The following is a 20480-nucleotide window of genomic DNA, read 5'->3' on the forward strand; positions in this document are numbered from 1 at the left end:
GGTGCGGGGGCCGGGGCCGGTGGCGGTGCCGGTACCGGAGGTGTCCAGCGCTGCCCGGCCCCGCCATGCCCCGCTCCTTCCTGGTGAAGAAGCTGAAAGCGGAGGCGTTCCCGGCCGCCGGGGCCCCCGCGCCCCCCTACGCCCCCCTGGAGCCCCCCTACACGCTGCCCGGCCCCGCCGCCGGCGATGGTGAGTGCGGGGCCGGGGGTCCGGAGGGGCCCCCCCGCCTCTATTGTCTGTGCGCTGCGGGGCACCGGGAAGGAGACACGGGGGGACGCAGGGCAGGACGGGGAGGGGGTCCCCGCGTTGTGTCCCGCGGTGGGCGAGGGGTGCGGGGTGGGGTGTGTCATCCTTCGTCGTCGCCTTGTCCCCGGCTCCGGGGCCACCGGCCGCTGCCGAAGTTGGTCCTTGGGGAAACATCCCCTGCGTGACAGCGTCAGCCCCGTGGGCAGCCCCGAGTCCCCCCCGGCCATGGGGCACCGAGGTGGGCTCCTTCCTGCGACAAGTTGGGGGGGTAAGAAGCAACCGGTCTGCGGGGGCGGCGGGGGGCGGCGGGGGGCGGCAGCCTCGCCGTGCCGGAGGGTTTCATTGTTCGCAGCGGTGCCCCGAGCCCCCCTGGGAGCGCGGGGGGGCCGGCGCACTCCGGGGCAAGGGGAACGGGGACGGGAGAATACGGGGTACCCCCAGCAACGGGAGAGGTGCAGAGGCTGGACTGGGGGTGGTCGTGGTCCTTGGAATCCCGTCCTCCGGGGGAACACTGGGGTGGGCTCGGAGTTCCCCGGGCTTGGCACAGCCTCCCAACGGGGCAGCCCGGGCACCTGCCCAGGAAGAGGGGCTGGCTGTGGGTTGGGGGGTCTGTTGCTTAGGTTGGGGAGTCCTGGCTGTTCGTGGGTTGGGAAACGGAGCTGGATGCGGGAATGGGCCTGATCCAGCCACGCACAAGCTAACATCGCCCAGCCGCTGCGGCTCTTATCCCCCTTTTTCAAGTGCTCCCCAGCCCTTGGTGGGCTTTCCCTGCCAGGGGCCGGGGTGCAAAGCCTGGGGGTTCTTTGCTCCCCCCATCAACCAGGAGCCGGTGGGGGAGGGATGTGCTGCAGCTGGGCAGAAGCTGCCGACGCTGCTCTCCTGGAAATAACCTTGCTGCATGCTCGGAGGCAGCGTGAGAAATTGCTGAGCAGAGCGCTTTCTGCACAGCCCGCGCTGTCAGCACGGCGCGGGGGACGGGGGGGCCCGGCTCTGCCCGGCTCATGCACACAGCCCCCTCCTCACAGTAGGCACCCCTGGCCGCCACGGGACAAAAAGCAGCATTTCCTTGCCCAGGGGTCCCGTGGGTGATGCCAGAGGCTGTGAGGATTTAGGGGATGCTCGGCTGCAGCTGTGGTGGGATGTCCTTGCTGCCCCACGGTGTGCATGGGTCAGCCCAGCTGCGCACTGACCCCAAGCCCCTGATAGCCCCTCTGTCACTGTCAGTGGGGATGAGACCTCTGAAGCAGCTTTCAAGGACCAGTGTGCACAAGGCAGGGGATTGCTGAGACCAATTTGGGGGTCTTGGAGTGCCAGTACATCCCCGGGATTGCTGGCATGGTGGGAGGGGGGCAGAGTGCTGCTCCTGCGGTGACCTTTGTGTGACAGCACAGAGGATTTGGGATGCCAATGCAGCGCCCATTCTGACACTGGTTGGGAGTCCCACATACAAAGTAGTGTCATGATCAGACTTGCATCAATGTCACATGTGTATGACACCAGTGGAGTGGTATCAGAGCCTGGCTCCACATCTGGGGGTCTGTGGTCACTCAATTTGGCAGGAGGCCAGGGACCTGGTGCTACTGTCCTCCCGGTGCTGTCCCATCTCCAGGGAATAGACCCTGCGGGGACAGCAGAGAGATGGGGGGCTTTCCCAGCCTCTTTGCTGAGGAAGGCGAACCTGGAACAGCCTCATCCCCCTCATCCCGGCTGCCCACGGAGCATAGCTCATTACCGGCACGGCCCCGGTGAACAATGAGCTGCCGGCACTGACAGCTGTCTGATGGCTAATGGCCCCCGGGGGCTGCCCGCAGCCGGGGCAGGCGCAGCTGGACGTTCTGCAGCTCCATCCCCAGTTCCCATCCCAGACAGCCCTGCGGGATGGGACCCATCCTGCTGACAGATGCAGACAGGAGCCAGGGCAGGACAATGCAGCTCTGGTGCTCAGTGGCTCAGCAGGGACAGGAAGCAGTTTGGGGGAGGACAACCCTGGTTCTGCACCTCCTATGGGAAATTTTAGCTTGTGACTTTTTCCTGTTCCTGGTGAGGCTGCTCTGGAGGGACAATGACCCCACTGTGTTGTTTCCACAGGGTACCTCCAGCACTGCCTGGCGCCAGCCGGCTATGACACTGACAAGAAGCAAGGCCTGCCACCACCGCCACCAGACCCAGCCTACGCACCCGGCCACGAGGAGTACAGCGATCCTGAGAGCCCCCAGTCCAGCTTTTCCGCGCGCTACTTCAATGGGGAGGCGGCAGTGACAGACAGCTACTCCATGGATGCCTTCTTCATCACGGACGGGCGGTCGCGCCGGCGCAGCGAGAGCCAGCGCCGTGGCAGCCACCGTCACTCCTGCCCGGAGTGCGGCAAGACCTACGCCACCTCCTCCAACCTCAGCCGGCACAAGCAGACCCACCGCAGCCTGGACAGCAAGATGGCGAGGAAATGCCCCACCTGCGGGAAGGCGTACGTCTCCATGCCCGCCCTGGCCATGCACGTCCTCACCCACAACCTCAAGCACAAGTGCGACGTGTGTGGCAAAGCCTTCAGCCGGCCCTGGCTGCTGCAGGGCCACATGCGGTCCCACACCGGGGAGAAGCCGTTCGGCTGCTCCCACTGCGGGAAAGCCTTCGCCGACCGCTCCAACCTGCGCGCCCACATGCAGACCCACTCCGCCTTCAAGCACTACAAGTGCAAGCAGTGCGAGAAGACCTTCGCCCTCAAGTCGTACCTCAACAAGCACTACGAGTCCGCCTGCTTCAAGGGCTCTGAACACAGCTGTGCAATAGGGAACTAGCCCCCCAACCCCTGTGGCACATCCCCATCCCCATCCTCATCCTTCTATCCAATCCCCATTCCTGTCCCCATCTCATCCCATGCCCATCCCTATTCCCCTATACATCCTGTCCCCATCCCCATCCCTATCCTGTCCTGGTCCCAGTCCCTGTGCCAGCACTCCTGCAGCTGCAGCCAGCTGGTTTGTTGCTGTGCTGAGGCTGGAGGACACATCCCCATAGACTCACTCCCCATCTGCTCCCTGGGAAGGGGGTCCCTGACAGTGGGATCCAGCTCCTTTCCCCTGGGTCCCAGAGCTCCCCCGCAGCCAGGCAGGTCTCTCTGCGGGGGACACACCTGGGGACCTCTTCCAGACCCAGGAGAGATTTTCCTCCCCTAGCTTGTGACTTTCACCTTTATTTATTTAATTTATTACTATTATTTATTTAGAGCTGCTGCTTCTCTTCCCGGGGGATCCCGGGGGAGAAAAGACACTTTTCTGCTCCCCGCTAGGAGCAAACACTCTCCTTGACCCTAATCTTGATGTGACCATGGGCTGGTGTTACTGCCAGCTTGGCAGGACTGATGGCCACTGAGAATGACAGAGGGCAGGGCTGCCAGCCAGCCTTGCAGCCTGGGGTCCCTGCAGCCCATCACACAGGGCAGCCTGCTGCCCCTCTACCCCATGGCACAGTGTTCACTCTGGCACTGCAGATTCACAGCCCTGGAGTCAGGGGAAGAGCCAAGGGAAGAGCCAAGGGAAGAGCCGGGGGCTTCCAGCAGAGATCCACAGGACACATCCTCCGTTGGCTCCCAGCTCCCGGCTTAGCCAGGCACAACTGGCCCCTGCCACAGTGATGGGGAATAGCCCCCCCAGGCAGGTGCAGCCCCCCTCACCATGCAAAGGGCTGGGCTGGCAGCTGGGCTGGAGACCCAGCCCTGGGGCAGGTAGTATCCAAACCCCCAACCACCCCCCCATGTATCCCCAGCCCCTTCTCCAGCCGGCTCCCGGCTCCCTCGCCATTGCCCCCCACCTGCACTCAGGAGGAGGGGGTCAGAGTAGCTGTAAAGTTTGGGTGAGTCTATTTAAATGTTCTTATTTATATTATTTATAACTTATGCTTTTCACTATTTATTTGTCAAGACTGACCGGGCCATGCCAGCGCTGGCTCGCAGGAGGTGGCAGAGCTGCAGCAGAGCTGCCGTGCCCAGGACACAGCCACGGCGACACGGACGGGGACAGGACCCCGAGAGCGGACTGTGTGGCGGGCACGGAGGCAGGAGGGCACGAGCTGGCCCGGCAGCCCAGGCTCCACGTCCTGCAAGCCTCCTCCAAAGGCAAAGCCCTTCCTTTGTCTTCCTTGCTGCCACCGGCTCCTGCTTTGCTCCGTGCCCCGCGCCAGCCCAGTGGGGACAAACCAGCCACTCTATGCAACCTCCCGGCGGAGCGCCCCCGCACCGGCCCCGGAGCAAGCGCCGCGCACGGCATTCCGGAGCGGGGCCCGACCCACGCCTCCGCTTCCTACCTCGGGCCGCGAGTTGCCACAGCCCCATCACCCCGTGCCGGTCCCCAACACTTCGGGACTCAGCCCGGCACCCCGCGGGGCCGCACTCGCGCACCCCCACACCGTCTTCCTGCGCCGTCTTCCTCCCTGCACCGTCTTCCTCCCGCTGCCTCGGTGCCTGTGTTGGTCACGGGTTGAATGGGGATGTCCCTGTCGTGGTCCTCGCTGCCATGGCACGGTGAGCACACGTCCGCACCCCACAGAGGGGATGAGCATCGCCCTGGCCACGCGGGTACCCCACCGGGTTTTCCCCACGATGCCGTCGCCGTTCCGCGGAGCACGGTGTCCTTGAGGCCGGCAGGCTTGGAACACTGCGCCTCTGCCCCTCTCTCCTGTAAATAGCAGATACTACAGCAATAATTTTCCGTGCATGATAGATTTTTTCTGCCAGGTTTTGTACTCGCCAGCCCCAGTATGACAAGTCTACTGAGATCCGGCCACCCGCAGTATTACTTGTAACGCAATTCAGGGATATAAAAGGGATTTCTGCCACTAACCATGTGTCTTGGGAGATTTGTGTTAATGTGGGGGGTGACGGGACGCGAGCTGCCAGCCTGCCCATCCCACGGTGCCCTGTGCCCACGCCCACTCCTGTGCTGGAGCATCCTGGAGAAAACTGCCCCAAAGAGAGGGGTGATATCCTGGCAGCCTGTTGGGAGCGGGGACTGAGGCACCCGGAGCATCCCACGGTGCCCACGTGGCCCTGCCAGCCCTTCAGCCAGTGGGCAGCACCCAGACAACCCCCGACTGCGACAAGGAGGGCTTGCGATGCCACCCTGTTCGTGAGAGCGCCGGGGGCTGTGAGCGCGGCAGAGCGCTGACCTGGAAGTAAAGCGGTGTGTGAAATCCCGGCAGCGGGCGCAGAGCCCGGCGGGCAGCCCGGGGAGGGCGCCGGTAATGCTCACACACCCCCGGGGCGCCTCTGTGATGAGTGGGGAGGATTCTGTGAGCAAAATTTATTTGAACTCTCCGGTGGTGACAACCCAGCAGAGCCCCTGCTCCCAGGGGCAGACAGGCATTCCTGCTCCCCACCCCTCTTTCTTCATTCCTATTTTCCTCTTTCCCAGATGTGGGTGCCAGTGGGGGAAGGCAAATTAATTTTAGCATCCAGCTTGTCAGCAAAGACCTAGCTGAGCCCTGGGCTCCCAGTGACATCAGTGCAATCTTTCACCCACAGTCATTACCTGATTCACCTTGCAAAAAACTAATTCCAGAGCTTCACAAATCCATCCCTGATCATCATCTGCATGCTTCAGTCAGCTCTGGAGCTGGAAACCCTCCATGACACCAGGTGAGCCATGGTGAAGGCACTGGGGGCAGCCATCCTCTGTTATCCTGTCCCTGCTGTGGATTCAGGGTGTCCCGGTTGCAGCAGTCAGAGGGGTGGGAGACCCAGTTCTTCCCGGGAGCCTCTCCCCATTTGGAACACTGGTCTGAAGAAATGACCTAGAAAGAGTCAGGGCTGAAGTTCTTCAATGCCTGCCCAGCTGTGGAGCGTCTCAGCATCACTGCTCAGCTCTGCAGTTGTTTCATGCCTCATTTTCCTTGCCGTGGACCCCATAGGGGTCAGCGCAGGAGGGAGGAGGCTCTGGGTTGGGGACATGTTCCTGGTACAGCCCAACTCTTAGTTGCCAGGTAATCCTTAGTGCCTGGCACGGCCAGGCGGGACCCCAGACCCCCAGGGGCCAGGATGGAGACCCCCACACACACGGTGGGGGCTCAGCTGCCGCGTGCCCATGGGTGTCCCATGGGAAGGAGGAGCCGAGGGCAGCCCTGACCGCAGGCTCTCCGGAGCAGGCAGCGGGCCAGCCGGCTCTGGCACCCGGCCCGGAAGTCTGTCCTGCCCCTTCACTGTGACTCTGCAAAAACAGTGGGGCGGCGGCTGTGACGATGACGATGGCTGGGCAAGGAGGAAGCAGAGGGGCCTGGCTGGCCGTTGGACTGCTCCGGGCAGAGTGGAGGGCTCGGCTGAGCAGGACAGAGGAAGGCAAAGGCCGGCCGACAGCCACAGCCATGGCTGAGGACGAGAACAGGAGCATCCATACACAGCACATCTCGGCCGTGCACAACGTGCCCATGCGTGTCCTCATCCGGCCCATCCCGGCAGAGCTGGATTCGGGAAAGGTGCAGAGCCTGATGGAGACCCTGCAGGTGAGCACAGCCCCCGGGATGCAGAGGCAGAGTACCCATTCAGAGGGCACTGCTGGGAATGATGATGGCACCCAAGCCCTGGCACTGTCAGGTCAGAGGGATGTCAGGACAGGTTGGAAGTGCCGGGGTGTGTTGCTCTTGGATGTCTCTTTCCTTTCCCAGGAGGATCCCGAGCGGGTGCCCCCCATCGACGTGCTCTGGGTCAAAGGCAGTGAGGGCGGCGATTACTTCTACTCCTTCGGGGGCTGCCACCGCTTTGCTGCCCACCAAGCACTCCACCGGGAAACCATCCCCGCCAAGATCATCCCCTCCACCCTCAGCGACCTACGTACCTACCTCGGTTCCTCCACGCCTGACCTGCGCTAGCCCAGCACCCCGAGGATGCCCAGCAGCCCCCTCTGCCCCTGTTGGTTCTGACCCGTGAGGCCCTGGTGAGGATGTGGGTGGTGTCCCCAGCCCTGGGGAGTCCCCAGGGTCCCTCCAACATGGTCCCCCAGACTTGGAGAGTCGCCGAGGTCACTCCAGCCGGGATGGGTCATGATCCCCTAGACTCTGAGAGTCGCCGAGGTCACTCCAGCCGGGATGGGTCATGGTCCCCCAGACCTGGAGGGTCCCCGGGTCCCTCCAGCCTGGACGGGTCAGGCTCTCGCCGGTACCGGGAGCGCCCGGCGGGGCCGGCAGGTGGCGCTATTGTGCCGCGCTGCGCCGCCCGCAGCGGCCGCGCGGAGCGGGACGGGACGGGATGAACCGGGACGAACCGGGACGAACCGGGACGGGATGAACCGGTTGGGGTGGGATGAACCGGGGCACGGCGCAATCGGGAATAGCTGAACCGTGATTGAACAGGCTAAACCGGGGCACGGCTCAATCGGGAATAGCTGAACCGGGATGGAACGGGCTTAACCGGGGCATGGCTCAAGCGGGAATGGCTGAACCGGAGCACGCTGGAACTGGGACAAGTCACAGCTCATTCGGGGCACAGCTGAACCAGGAAGGGGTACAGGCGAACTGGGACACAGCAGAATCAGGACACGGGGAAGAGGCACAGCCGACCCGGCATGGCCAGTCCCCAGCCCTCCCTCAGCGCCTCGGGGCTCACCTGTGGTCCCAGGCTCCGTGGGGAGACATCTCCAAAATCCTGTGGTGGGGACACCCGCTGCTGCACCTGGAATAAAGATGATCAAAACCCCTTCAGCTCCTTGGCATGGTGCTAGAGGATGCTGAGGTTGGGAGCAGGGATGCAGTGGTCCAGCATGGCACAGTATGGTGGCCTGGCACCAGCAAGAGCGGCAGGCTGTGGGCACACAGAACAAGGACAGATACTTTGTAAGGGGACGGATGTTCTGCGAGGGAATGGATACTGTGCTGGGGGATAGATGCTGTGACAGGACAATGCTCTGCCAGCCTGCCCTGCCATGGAGCTGAATTCAGGGTCAGCTCTGGCCCAGCTGTGGGATGAATGCGGTCCTGCCATGCTAGGATGCTGTCATTTCTGCACATCATGACCCCACGTGCAGCCTGGAGAAAACGCCTCGAGCATCCCCTGGGCATCCCAGCATCCCTTTAAGTCGAGAGCCTCCATCCAGGGAGGGGAAAGGGCACTGACTCACTCACCATGCCGTGAGTCAGCAGGACTGGGACAGGAACTGCTGCCGGACACTTCTGCCCTATCAGCCATGCTCCTCCCTGAACGGATCCTGCTCCCCTAGGGCAGAAACGGGCTGGGAGAGGAGAGCACGGCCGGAGGGGGCAGCGCTGACATCGGACAGGGCACAATTTACCGCTGCCTCCGCGTTTCCGCAGGATCCACTGGGGAGGAAAAGCAGGGTGGGCTGGGGGTGCTGGACGAGGGGAGGGGACCGGAGGGAGACTCCGGCGCGGCAGAGCTGCATGTGCTGCATCAAAGCAGCTGTGTGCCGGGAGGAAGCCCTGCAAGCACTCACGGAGAGCAGCCCTGGCCCGCGGCTCCCTGATGGGCCATAAATTTCTCCTAAGAATTGTGGCGTGCTAAAAAGTTTCCTCTTGTTAGAGAGCGGGGGGTGGAGGGAGGAGGTAGCAGCTCCTGCGGCAGCTCCTGGGGCAATGTGGACATTTCCAGAGTGCCCCCAAAAGGGTCCCATGGCAGGGACTGATGTCTGCCCATATCCTGTGTGCCCCCACTGCTGGGTGTCTCACATGAACTCTGCCCCACTCTCACGGGCTTGTGCCCCTCATCCTTGGATAAGAGGCAGCTCAGCAGAACTGGGAATTCCACAAAGTCGGAATGAGCTGAGGCTGCCCAGATCCTGCAATTCCTTTTCCTGTAAGCCATGGAGGCTTCTTCCACCTGGGAAGCCTGCTGCAGGATCTGCTTTTCCAGCTTACCATCTCCTGCACACAGTGCCCAAGGTCCATGTCAGTCCCAAGGTGTCCTGACATGACTCCCAGGGCTCCTGGCACCAGCTGGGAGCCAGGACCCGGAGCTGTGTCCAAGGTGCTGTGTGAGCATGTCCAGGGCTGACAGCTGCATCCATGGGGCTGGCATGGTGTGGGCACTGGGAGCTGGTCCCCAGCTGGGGTTGCTGGTGCCACAGCCCCCTGGCTGGCACAGGAACGGGTCTCTCCAGAGCCCTGCATTGCCTCCATCTATCCGTCCTCCACCTGTCCCCCTTCCCTCTGCCTGACCCGCGGGGTCTCTGGTGTCGCCGGCTGACAGCCGATCCGGCTGCCTCCAATCCATTCGTTCCAGGGCAGGAACAAAGGCGCTTTGTGGGCTCCCCCCAGCCCGGGCCGGGTGGGGGGGTCCCAGCTCCGGAACTGGGACAGACTTCCCCGCGCGACAGGCGTGTAATGCCTTCCAGACCAGCAGCCCCAGCCCTCAGGTACAGCCCGGGGGGCAGAGGGGGCCTGGTGCTTCCCACACTGTATCAGGTCACCCTGACACAGTCCTGATCCAGGAAAATGGGGAAACTCTCCTGTTCCCCCAAATGTTTCACAATGCCCAGTCCCCATCCAGGAGCTCTGGGGGCTCTGGGGGCTCCCAGATTTGTTACCTCTGGTCTCCCAGTGTTGGGGAGCAGGGACAGACTCCCCTGGAATGAGACTCCTGCCTCACTGAGCTCAGTGTTAGGCAGGAGGCAGCTGGACTTGGAGGCTGTGTGTGCCCAGCTGGACAGGACTGTGCATTTGGGATGGGGCAGCTCCCAGGCCTGTGGGCCCCCTGTCCTGAGTACCCTGAAATTGGGAAGCCACAGGCAGAGGGGCCAGTCCTGGACACTCCCCAGTGCCAAGGTCTGGTCAGGGACTGTGGACTTGGGGCATTCAGTGACAGGGGACAGGGTGAGATGGTCTGAGTGGGTTGTGATGGGATAGGATGGGATCTGATAGGACAGGGTGGGATGGAATGGGATGGGATGGGATGGGATGGGATGGGATGGGATGGGATGGGATGGGATGGGATGGGATGGGATGGGATGGGATGGGATGGGGTGGGGTAGAGTTGAATGGATCAGTCCAGCACTGCTTCACCAGGGCTCAATAGGGTCAGGCCCAGTGTCCTGGTGGCCACATGTTCCAGCACTGCCGCAGGTCTGGAATCCATTTGCCTCGCTGGCTGTGGTGTTTTCCCAGCAGGGCTGGAGCAATCCCAGGGGGCCAGGGGCAGCCCTGGCCTCTGCCCCATCTGCTCCCTGTTTATTTTCTTACACTTAAGTATCACCTCGAAGATAAACACTCCCTGGTGTGGGGGGCAGGGGGCATTTCACTGGTAGCAGGGGCAGGACCTAGCCCTCAGGATGCCCAGCACCCTGACCCCACAGTACCTGCCACGTACTGCCTGGCTGGACTGGGATCAGGGCTGCAACCCCATGCTCAGGCCATGTCCCCTCCATGCTGTATGTTCCATGCAGGGTCCTGTGAATGCCTGACCCACTGCTGGCCTCTGCCCAGGGGTCAGTCAGCTTGGCTGGATCAGCTGGGAGAGCTGCGATGCTGAACCCCACCATGTCCTGGCACCCACTCAAGCTGTCAGGTTTGTGATGCCACAGCCTCAGCTGCACCTCGCGCTACCTGGCTGGGTCAGAGCCCAAGCCACAGTGCTGGGGGAGCTGGGGGGGACCCAGGCACAGGGGCTCACGTCCTGCACCAGATGTCTGCCAGGCAGCACAGGAAAACCCGGCTGCTGCCCTACAGCCACAGCATCCGCAGGCAGCTGGACAGGCAGGGAGACGGCAGCATTCCCTGCTTCCCATGGCTCCTGCTGTTCCCCCAGTCAGGGATAACAGCTCCTGTCCATCCATCCTTCTGTGTGCAGCATTTGGCGAGGTGGTGGTCACACATCCACACGTCTGTCTCAGCGTGGGGATGTCACTGCAGCAGGAGCTGGTGGCATTCAGGGTTTATGTGGCATGCACAGGCACACATCCACATCCACGTGCAACTGCACAAACACTCACATAAATCCCTGTGCACACACATAGATATACACATCCATGCGTGCTTGGATGTACAGATGTGTGCAGCTGTGCACACACACACACACACACACGTGTGCACACACATGTGCTGTCCCCATCCCATACTTGCCTGCCTGTGCCCTGCCATGTTCCAGACCCCACAGGCCTTCAGCATCCCACCTATGCCCCCCAGAAAAGCCCCCAGATCGGCTGGGTGAGGGGACTGGGTGACCCCCCCAGCCTGTCCCCGTCAGCTGGTGGCCATGTGTGGGATGTGCAGCTGAGTACACAGCCCCTGCCATCCGTCTTGCTGCCTGTCAGGGCCAGGGGCTGCTGTGGACCCCCAGCCATGGCTCAGCAAGACTCTGGGGTGAGAAGGGGACAGAGCAGGGGTTCCCCTCTCTGTACAGGCACCTGCCTTCTCCCTGCCTGCTCCCTGCCTGCTCCCTGCCTATCATGCCAAGTGCCTGCCCATCCCCAGCTTTGCCCTGGCACTGCCTACACGTGTCCTTTTGTGGGGGTCTGCACCTGGGCAGGGGTTAAAGAAGAAAGTTGGGGTCTCTCATGGGGAGTGATGCATGGTGAGACCTGTCAATGTGGACACAGTGCAGACCCCCACCCATTCTCATCCCCTGTCCTCTTGCTCAGCCCCTGGTGTGGCCCTGCATGTCCCCTGTCCCAGTGGGACCCCTGGCCCTTGGTGCAGCCCTACATGTCCCCAGCCCCAGCAGGACCACCAGCCCCCTGCCCATCTCTCTGCCCCCCACCGCGTGATTTACAAGCCCTGCACAGGCAGACAAATGGTGAAGGAAAACAGGGCAGGAGGTGCCTGCAGCCAGGGGCTGCCTGTGCCCTGCGGGGGGCAGAGGGGCCGTTTGCTCACAGCCAGCAGGATGGGAGGCAGTGAAGTGGCGCCGGTGCCAGGCAGCACAGCTGCCCCTGTCATGGTCCAGCAGGCACAAGCCTTGGCAGCACTGGGAGAGCCCATGGGAGGACACAGACCCCAGGAGCCATACTACAAGCTGCAGTCCTGAAACCATAGGCTTTTGGCCATGGTGCATTGAGGAATATGATGCCAACCCATTCCACGGCTCCCACCACCTCACTGGGGCGTTTGTGATATGCTGGTTGCATTTCATGGCCACTGTCTCAGCCCTGGCAAGCCTCCAAGATTTTCCTCAGCATCCCTCTCTGGCTGTGGAGCTGCTGGACAGTGGGAACAGCAGCTGGCACTGCCAAGTATCCCAGCCACATCCCCAGCAGCTTTGGGGCCATCAGCCAGGATCCAGGTCCTGCCCTCCACATGTTTTTGCTGCTTGACCAGAATCGTGCCTGGAGCATCGTGGAGGAGGAGGAAAGGGAGGAAGGCAGTCAGGAAGCCTCCTGCCTGCTCGGTTCAGCTGACTAACCCCCTGCCTGCTCCTGGGAGTGTTGGGCTCGGGGTAGGGGGGTTGAATGCAGAGTGGGACCTGCATAGACCTCTCTGGTGAGCAGGAGCAGAACCATCTGTGATATTGAGTGCCAAGGTATGACAAGGAGCAACGGTCAGGCTGGGGAGCACCCCCAGCCCTTCCCAGGACATTGGTGATTCCCGCTGCTGCCAGCTCATCACTCCCCTCTCAGGAAAAGACTCTGTGTTTCCACTGCCGGCACACACCTTCCTCCTGGGCGGGAGGAAATGCTCCTGGCAATGCTGCCGGCAGTGCTGCTCGTGCCTCTCCACGTCCCCCTGTCCCCTCCCATGGTGGTCAGGCACGGTGCCAGGCCCTGGGAACAGAGGAGCAAGGACTGCATCCCTGAGGGGCTGCCTGCCCTTGCTGCTCCCTGCCTGCCCCGGGCATCCTCCTGGGCGCAGACCCTGTCCCAGTGGGGCATGGCAGGGTGTGGGCAGCAGCATCCCTCTGATAAACACCCCAGGCACCGCACCCGTGTCACCCACCCGTGGCTGCCTTCCCCATCCCAGCTGTTGCACCCCAGGTTCATCTCATGCTATCCGGTGCAGGACCCAGGGCTGGCAAGGGACAGCCAGGCAGGGGCTGGGGACACGCTGCCTGTGGACTGACTGTGTGTAACATCGCTCTGCAAGTGCCAGAGGCCACGGCACAGGGAGCACTTGTCTGACAGTGGCCCTGGCACTGCCACGGTTCAGCACAACCGTGGGCATGACCCGGGGTCAAGGTGCCCGCAGCCAGGCCAGCGTGCCGGAGTGGGGCCAGGCCAGTGGCCAGAGCCAGCACTGGCTCTCAGGGCTGGGGTGAGGACGCTGGTCGCTGGCCGCTGGCCGGAGCTCGGGGGGCCGGCTGGGGGTGGGCTCCGGAGCCAGCCCCTCCCCGGCCGTATAAATGCCGATTCCCCTTGCAGACAGTCGTCCCAGCCCCGCTCGGCTGCCGCAGCGGAGCAGCAGCGGGAAGGCGTCCGGAGCCGCCGTCGCAGCTGTGCCGGTGGGGGAAGGCTCCCCGCAGCCCGGGGGCTCCCCCAGCAGGGCCGGGGGTGCGGGCGGGCACCCCACCATGGCCTTCACCATGCTGCGCCCCGTGGCCGCCCGCGTGCTCTACCCCGACCTCAGCATGCTCTCGGAGGACGAGGAGAACCGGAGCGAGAGCGACACGTCGGACCAGTCGTTCGGCTGCTGCGAGGGCGCCGAGGCTCGCCGCAAGCTGCCGCGGAAGCCGGGGCCGATGGTGATGGTGAAGCAGAGGCAGGCGGCGAACGCACGGGAGCGGGACCGGACCCAGAGCGTCAACACGGCCTTCACCGCCCTGCGGACCCTCATCCCCACCGAGCCGGTGGATCGGAAGCTGTCTAAGATCGAGACCCTCCGCCTGGCCTCCAGCTACATCTCCCACCTGGCCAACGTGCTGCTGCTGGGCGAGGGCTGCGAGGACGGGCAGCCCTGTTTCAGTGCCATCTATGGCGCCAAGGGCGACCTGGACAGCAAACAGCCCCGCAGCATCTGCACCTTCTGCCTCAGCAACCAGCGGAAAGGGGTGAGCGGGGTTCTGGGATGGGTTAGGGTTCCTTTGCCCCTCCTGGCCTGAGTGTGGCAGGAGGCTCAGCATGTCCCCAAGGGATGGGGGCAGCAGACCCTGCCTGGGCTGAGCAGGACAGGAGACTTAGCATGGCTCAGTGAACCACAGCTTCTGGCTCCAGCTCCCACTGGACGTTTCGGCTGCTCCTGGCCAAATCCTGCTTGTAGCCACACGCCTACAGCTCCTGCTCACGTCAGAGGGCTGGGCTGCTCCCCCACGTCCATCCGGGCTGGGAGGTCTCAGGGGTTAAACAGTCACCCCAGAGCTGGCGGCACTGGTTGTCCCAGGGGGAGCTTAGAGTTCGCTGGCTGACCCCATCCCCATCCTCATTCCCATCTCCATACCCAACCCTGCCAGTTCACCAGCCCTGCCACAGGGCTACTCCAGCAGCTCTCTGATGTGATAAGGACAGGAAGAGCCCAGCAGACACCCCCCGAGGGGGGCCAGACAGAGTTCCCCGTCAGTGTTCCCATGCGGGGTCAGCTGGCAGCACCAGCACAGCTCCCATATGGCTGAGTTGGGCCATGGCAGAGCAGCCCTGCCCTGCCCACACAGCTGATCCACCCCAGCACCCTGCAGCTCAAGCTCACCTTTCCTGTGGTGAGCCTGCCCTGCTGCCCATGCCAGGGTCCTGGATCCCTTTGACCATAGCTGTGCAGGATATGGGGTGCAGGGTGAGGGGCTGGCTGCCTGACCTCTTGGACATCCCTTGGCAGGGCTGTGAGCAGGGGCTGCTCTCCTTGCCATTGTCCCCACAGACCTTCAAGACATCCCATGTGTTACCCCAAGCAATACAATTATGGGTCATACTCCATCCCTCACAGTTTTTTCAGTTTTTACTGCTCCATTTTTAATTGCTCTCCTTTTCCTGACACCCACCTCAGCAACCTCTCCAGCCTTCCTGGGGTCCTCCAGCCCTGGTCCCTGGCAGAGCTGGGATCCTCTGGGCTGCTTCCTGGGGCTGGAGCCAGGGGTCTGGCACAGTGCTGGATCCCTCACAGGACCCTGTGGAAGCACTGTGGCTGGGAAGCTCCTGCTGGAGGGCAACGGGGGGAGCTGGGTTGTGATCTGACTCTGTGCATCCCAGCCCTGAGGCTGGGCTGGAAAGGGGCTGTACTGGGCTGGAAATGGGCAGGGCTGAAAATGGGTTGTACTGCACTGGAAATTGGCTGTACTGGGCCATGCTGGGCTGTGCAAGGCTGGAAATAGGCTGGGTCGGAACTGGGCTCTGTTGGGCTCTGCTGATCCATGATGAGTTATACCGGAATGTTCTGGGCTAAATCTGGAATGTGCTGGTGTGTGCTGGGTAATACTGGGCAGTACTGGGTTGATGTTCTCATAAAACTGAGAGGTAGGGCTGAGTTTCCCCATTCCAGTTTGGACTGTGTGTCTCTAGGGCTGTGGATCTGTCTGGGGCCGTGTGTCTGTCCTGGGGTGCTACTGGCCATGGCCACAGGTCTGAGCCCCCAGCAGTGCTGAGCAGCAGGGTGACAAGGCCAAGGGGAACCTACCCTCGAGGGCTCCACCACAGTACCCACCTCCCAGCCACCCACTCAACCACTTGTCAGGCACAGCCCCATCTGTCTGTCTGTCCACTCCAGGCAGCACAGAGCCACCCCAGGACTGAGCCACTGGCCATCTCACCGTGGGTCCCAATGGAGGAGTCGGTGTGGCGGACAATGGGCAGGAGCGGGGTGCTCCCCACCCAGACGCCCCATGGTACCTGCAGCTCTCCCTCCTCTCTCTGCAGGGCAGTCGGAGGGACCTCGGGGGGAACTGCCTGAAGGTGCGAGGGGTCACGCCCCTGCGAGTGTCGCGGAGATGAGCCGGGGTCCGGCAGCACCCACCTGAGACAGCGGCAGAGGCAGACGGAGCCCGCACACGCCAGCCCAGAGACCGCAGCGGGGAGGGAGGGAGCTGCCCGAGGTGGCAGCGGCCAAGCCCAGGCTGGCACCACACCAACACTGGCCCTGGAACCGGCAGTGGGGCGGGAGGACGCTCCTGTGGCTGAGGCTGCCCAGCGGGGCAGGGCCGGGGAGGGGGGTCCCTGCGCCCCGGGGCTGGACTGGAAGGGGCCTGTGTGCGGCCGGCGTCAAGGCGCTCCGGGAGGACAGTGTCATGGCCCTGGGGATGCTGGTTGTGCACGTGCAGCCGCTTGGAAAATAAAGCCTTATTTTTCTGATAGGCCAGTGCCTGCCAGTCACCCCAGTGTGGGGTGAGGTGGGGGTCCCTGAGACAGCCGTGGACCCCCAGCTCTGCACTGCTACTCTGTGCCGCTGGAACCAGTGTGACCATCCCAGCCCTACCCACAGTGCCACTCCTGTGCCACAGTGGGATTCGCATGGGGTGAGACCCCTGGGTGAGTCGTCTCTGTGTCCCCAGGCCCTGATGACAGCTTTAGCCCCACAAAGGCTGAAGAAGTCCCAAGGGGGTCAGTGCCATGCCATGGGATGGGGATGGCACTGCCAGCCCTGTGCTGCAGCCACGGGTGCCCAGGTGGTGGATCGGGATTGGTGTAAATGCTTTTGTGCCTTGCCCTCCACCTGGTACATCATGGCACAATGTCACTGCCAACGCGACTGCCACCATCACCACTGCTACTATGACTGCCACCAGCACAATGACTGTCCCCACTGTGACTGCCACTGCCACCATGATGACCATGCAGAGCCTCACATAGTGGGGCTGCAGGCAGCAGCACCTGCATGAGGTCAGATGGGGACATGGGGGGTTCCCAGGCCAGATCCCCACATGGGATTCTGCTTGAGGGGGCTGGACTGGCTGGACAGTGCAGATAGCTGAGCCTGGGAATGGTGCTGTGCCGGGGCTGGTGGCTCCCAGGGGCCAGCGTGTCCCAGAGCAGAGGCAGCTGTGGACAGGGTGGCTGGGGGCTCCCCCCAAGGGCTGAAGAACTGGAGCTGCCCCATCTCCCTGGGGTCCTGGAGCCACCATGGAGCAGGGGAAGCACACTGGGGTCCCGCTGGAGCCTGGCCCAGGGCAGGGGCTCTGTTGGGAGCCTGCGGCACCTCTTGGCCCCCTGCTCACCGAGGAGAGCCTGCCCCGGGCTCCCTCCCCCGGGTTTGATTTATGGAGCTGACAGCGCAGTGCAGCTGTGAGAGCTGGTCCCAAGCAGGGACTGGGGTGGGTGGGAGAGGTTTGTTCTCAGCATGGCTAATGTGTCCCAGACCCCAATAAACAGCCGTGAGATTCTCCAAACAGCCCAGGACACAGAATCCCTGCCCCCGGGTTTATCGGGGGGCAGGGGCCATGGGGGATGCTGTGCTCTGCAAACAACTTGACTTGCACATAAAAGGGGACCGTCCTCGTGAAGTAGCGGCTCTGGAGGCCCCAGGAGGTCAGCAAGGGCTGGTGGTCCCAGTGCTGGAGGCACAGCAGGTCCCAGCACTGAGTGTATAGGTCCCTGTATGTCCCAAGGCTGAGCACCAGTGTCTCAGGATGTCCCAGTGTCAGCAACTGGAGCCTCAATGAGCTCCAATATGAAGACTGTGAGCCCCAGTGAATCCCATGCAAAGGAGCTGTACAACCAGTATATCCCAGCACCGGAGACTAGGGCTCTAGAAAGCTCCAGTATAAAGGTGATGCATGCCAGTATGTCCCAGTGCTGAGGCTGTGGGATCCAGCATGTCCCAGTGCTAGCACACCCTAGCATCAAGGATGGCACAATGACCCCAGAGCAAGATCCAGTGTAACAGCCCTCTGTCCCAGCACATCCTAGTGCAGAAGTTGGGCACCCAATAAGATCCAGTGCTGGGGTTGTGGATTCCAGCACATCCCACTGCTGAGGCTATGGATCCCAGCATGTCCCAGTGACAGTAAGCCTGTGGGTCCCAGTACATTCCAGCCCCTCCCAGCACCATGAGAGGGAAACGGTGACTCAGAGCTGCCGGGCTGGTGGGAGCCGGGTGCCCCTTTGCCCCGTGTGGAGTGAGTGTTGTGGCCACCGATCACTCAGCCACCGCTGGCTCCCCGGCAGCCGCAGCCCTGCACTGAGCTCAGCCACGCTCCCCTCCCATCCTCTCCCCTTCCTGCGTGCAGACACCCTTGGAAAGGCTCTTGGCCGCTTTCTCTGAGACAGGAAGGTGTCCCCGAGTCTCAGGAAGGAAAAACACTCAGTGCTGAACCCACAAAGACCGTCTCTGAGGGGCCAGGGCTGGAGAGGCTCCAGGCCTGACATCACCTGGGAACTGGAACTAGAACCGCAGCTGCACTCCGCGCCTGGTATTTTTTTTTAAACTTGTGTTTTTAAACTTTCTTTTTATAGATTTTTTTTTTCCCCTTTCTCTTCTCTATTCCCCTCCCAAATATTTCAGCCTCCCCTCAGGCTGGCCAGCTAGGCTGGAATGCAGCAGAGCTGCACCCACGGGTGCTGGGAGTTGCCTTGCTGATGGGATGGATGAGGCTGGGTCTGGCCAGGCAGGACCTGCGGGAGCCGGGGGCAGGGGGTCAGGCTCGGGCTCACCCCCAGTGATGGGGGGCCAGGATCTGATAGCCCAGGGCTGCTGGAAAGGGATCCATAGCCACTCAGGGACACAGGAGGGGCTGTCTGGCCATAGGATGTGGGAGGACAGAGGGCAGAGGGGTCAGGCAGAGCCTGCAGTCCGTGGGCAGCGCTGCTTTCCCGACCCACCGCCCCCAGGATGGGGCTGTGGAGTCAAACCACATCTGAGTCAGTGGAGCAAGAGGAGCCAGACAGGGATAGAGGACACAAAGGCAGATTTTAGGCCCAGGATCCATCCTTACTCATTCCTTGTCCTTTGGCAACACCTTTGGGTGCTGCCTGACCCTCCCTGGGCTTCCCCCAGAGGCGAGGCTCATGATAAAGACCTCGGTGTATCCTGGGGCAAAGCTCAATTGCTCATTGCCCAGAGAATCCTCCCTGTGACAGTGACAGTCATCAACTGAGTGTCACAGGTCACTCTGAGCCCTGTTGAACCTGGGGGCAAAGGACTGGGAAGGGGCCCCCAAGGTCTGGATGGCACTGAGTGCAGACAGGGTGGAGGGAAGGATGAGGGAGGGAAGGGCAGTCAGGGATGGTATGGGACAAGATGGGATGGGCAGACCAAGGGGCAGCACAATAGTTCTCCAGGTTGGGGTGCTGGGCAGTCCCAGTGCCAGCAGACCCAGACTGTACCGACCCTCCAGCATACTGCCAGGGTCCTTGGGGAAGAAAACAGGCAAAGGGTTTGCCTGAGACCACCAAGACACCTGCCAGATCCTCACCATCACAAGGGATGCACAGCATGAATGTCCCAAGATCTCACATATCCCAGGGGTGCAGTGGACACTGCTGCAGGGCTGCCACCACCCTGCCACATCCCCCCCATGCACCGGATTCCTCAGAGCCGTTCGCCCTGCTGGGACCTCGTGCCAGCTGTGGTCCCTGGGGACACAGGCCCCGAAGCAGGGACAGGGTGTGAGGCCATGGCGCGGGGTGAACGCCAGGTTAATCTCCCGCTGGAGCTTCCCTCTGCAAACAATAAGACAATGCCCGGCCGGGGCCGCCTGCGTAACCAGCAGCGCGGAGGGGAAGTTGTAATATTTGGATTTAGCCTTTAGTAAATTAAGGAAGAAAAAGGAAAAAGCGCTGGGGGTAATCAGAGCAGGGCTGGCCCCGTGCCCTGCCCCACAGCCAGTGGCCCTAGGGGCTCAGCTCAGCCTGTGGACACCAGCTGAGCAGAGCCAGCAGATCCAAATCAGTGAGATTGGGCATGGCTGGGAGAGGGATATGTCCCTGAAGGCCAGGAAGAGGACAGGCATGTCCCCTCCATGGGGACAGCAGCCTGGAGGGTCAAGGCTTGGATACCCTGCAGGGCTGTGGGCAAACATCGCCAGCCACATCAGAAAAAAGGGATCTGGGCCAGGAGGTTATTTTAATCCAAACCTCTTCATGGGAAATAAAATCCTACTTCTGCAGCTGGGGTGGCTGGGCAGGAGAGGGCCCAGGGGGGTCGTCACCTTCAGACAAGGGAGGGGGGCCAGGATGTCTCCACTGCACAGCCCCTTTCCCAGCATAAGCCCTGCAGTGGTGCCAGCTCCCTGGGAACCCACAGCAGGGCCCACACTCAATCAAACAGGCACTGTGGTTGGAGATGGGGGGTCTGAGAGTGGGTAGGGAAAGGTCTCACTGCAGGGGATCCTTGCAGATGCTCAGGGTGGGAACAGTGCTGCAGGGGTGGCCTTAAACCCTCCAAAACATGGCCTTCCCACACACAGGCAGCCCCACTGCCCCAGGGCTGCCCCTGGCTTGCCCTGGTCCCAAAGG

The 20480-nt window shown here is 62.4% G+C and overlaps 3 protein-coding genes across 3 annotated transcripts; all 3 read left to right on the forward strand.

Annotated features, from left to right (window-relative positions):
- Positions 1 to 5080, forward strand: SCRT2 (scratch family transcriptional repressor 2). Its single transcript, XM_033075190.1, has 2 exons — positions 1 to 189; positions 2335 to 5080. The coding sequence occupies exons 1-2, from the start codon at positions 66 to 68 to the stop codon at positions 3039 to 3041; spliced, it is 831 nt and encodes a 276-aa protein (XP_032931081.1). The 5' UTR covers positions 1 to 65; the 3' UTR covers positions 3042 to 5080.
- A 1349-nt stretch (positions 5081 to 6429) lies between these two features.
- SRXN1 (sulfiredoxin 1) lies at positions 6430 to 7924 on the forward strand. The gene is made up of 2 exons (XM_033075276.2): positions 6430 to 6735; positions 6898 to 7924. The coding sequence occupies exons 1-2, from the start codon at positions 6475 to 6477 to the stop codon at positions 7099 to 7101; spliced, it is 465 nt and encodes a 154-aa protein (XP_032931167.2). The 5' UTR covers positions 6430 to 6474; the 3' UTR covers positions 7102 to 7924.
- Positions 7925 to 8028: 104 nt separating this feature from the next.
- TCF15 (transcription factor 15) lies at positions 8029 to 16379 on the forward strand. Its single transcript, XM_033075278.2, has 3 exons — positions 8029 to 8562; positions 13530 to 14155; positions 15948 to 16379. The coding sequence occupies exons 2-3, from the start codon at positions 13679 to 13681 to the stop codon at positions 16020 to 16022; spliced, it is 552 nt and encodes a 183-aa protein (XP_032931169.1). The 5' UTR covers positions 8029 to 8562; positions 13530 to 13678; the 3' UTR covers positions 16023 to 16379.
- Positions 16380 to 20480: the final 4101 nt, after the last annotated feature.

Source organism: Catharus ustulatus, chromosome 17 (genome assembly GCF_009819885.2).
Source record: "Catharus ustulatus isolate bCatUst1 chromosome 17, bCatUst1.pri.v2, whole genome shotgun sequence".
NCBI classification, from domain to species: Eukaryota; Metazoa; Chordata; class Aves; order Passeriformes; family Turdidae; genus Catharus; species Catharus ustulatus.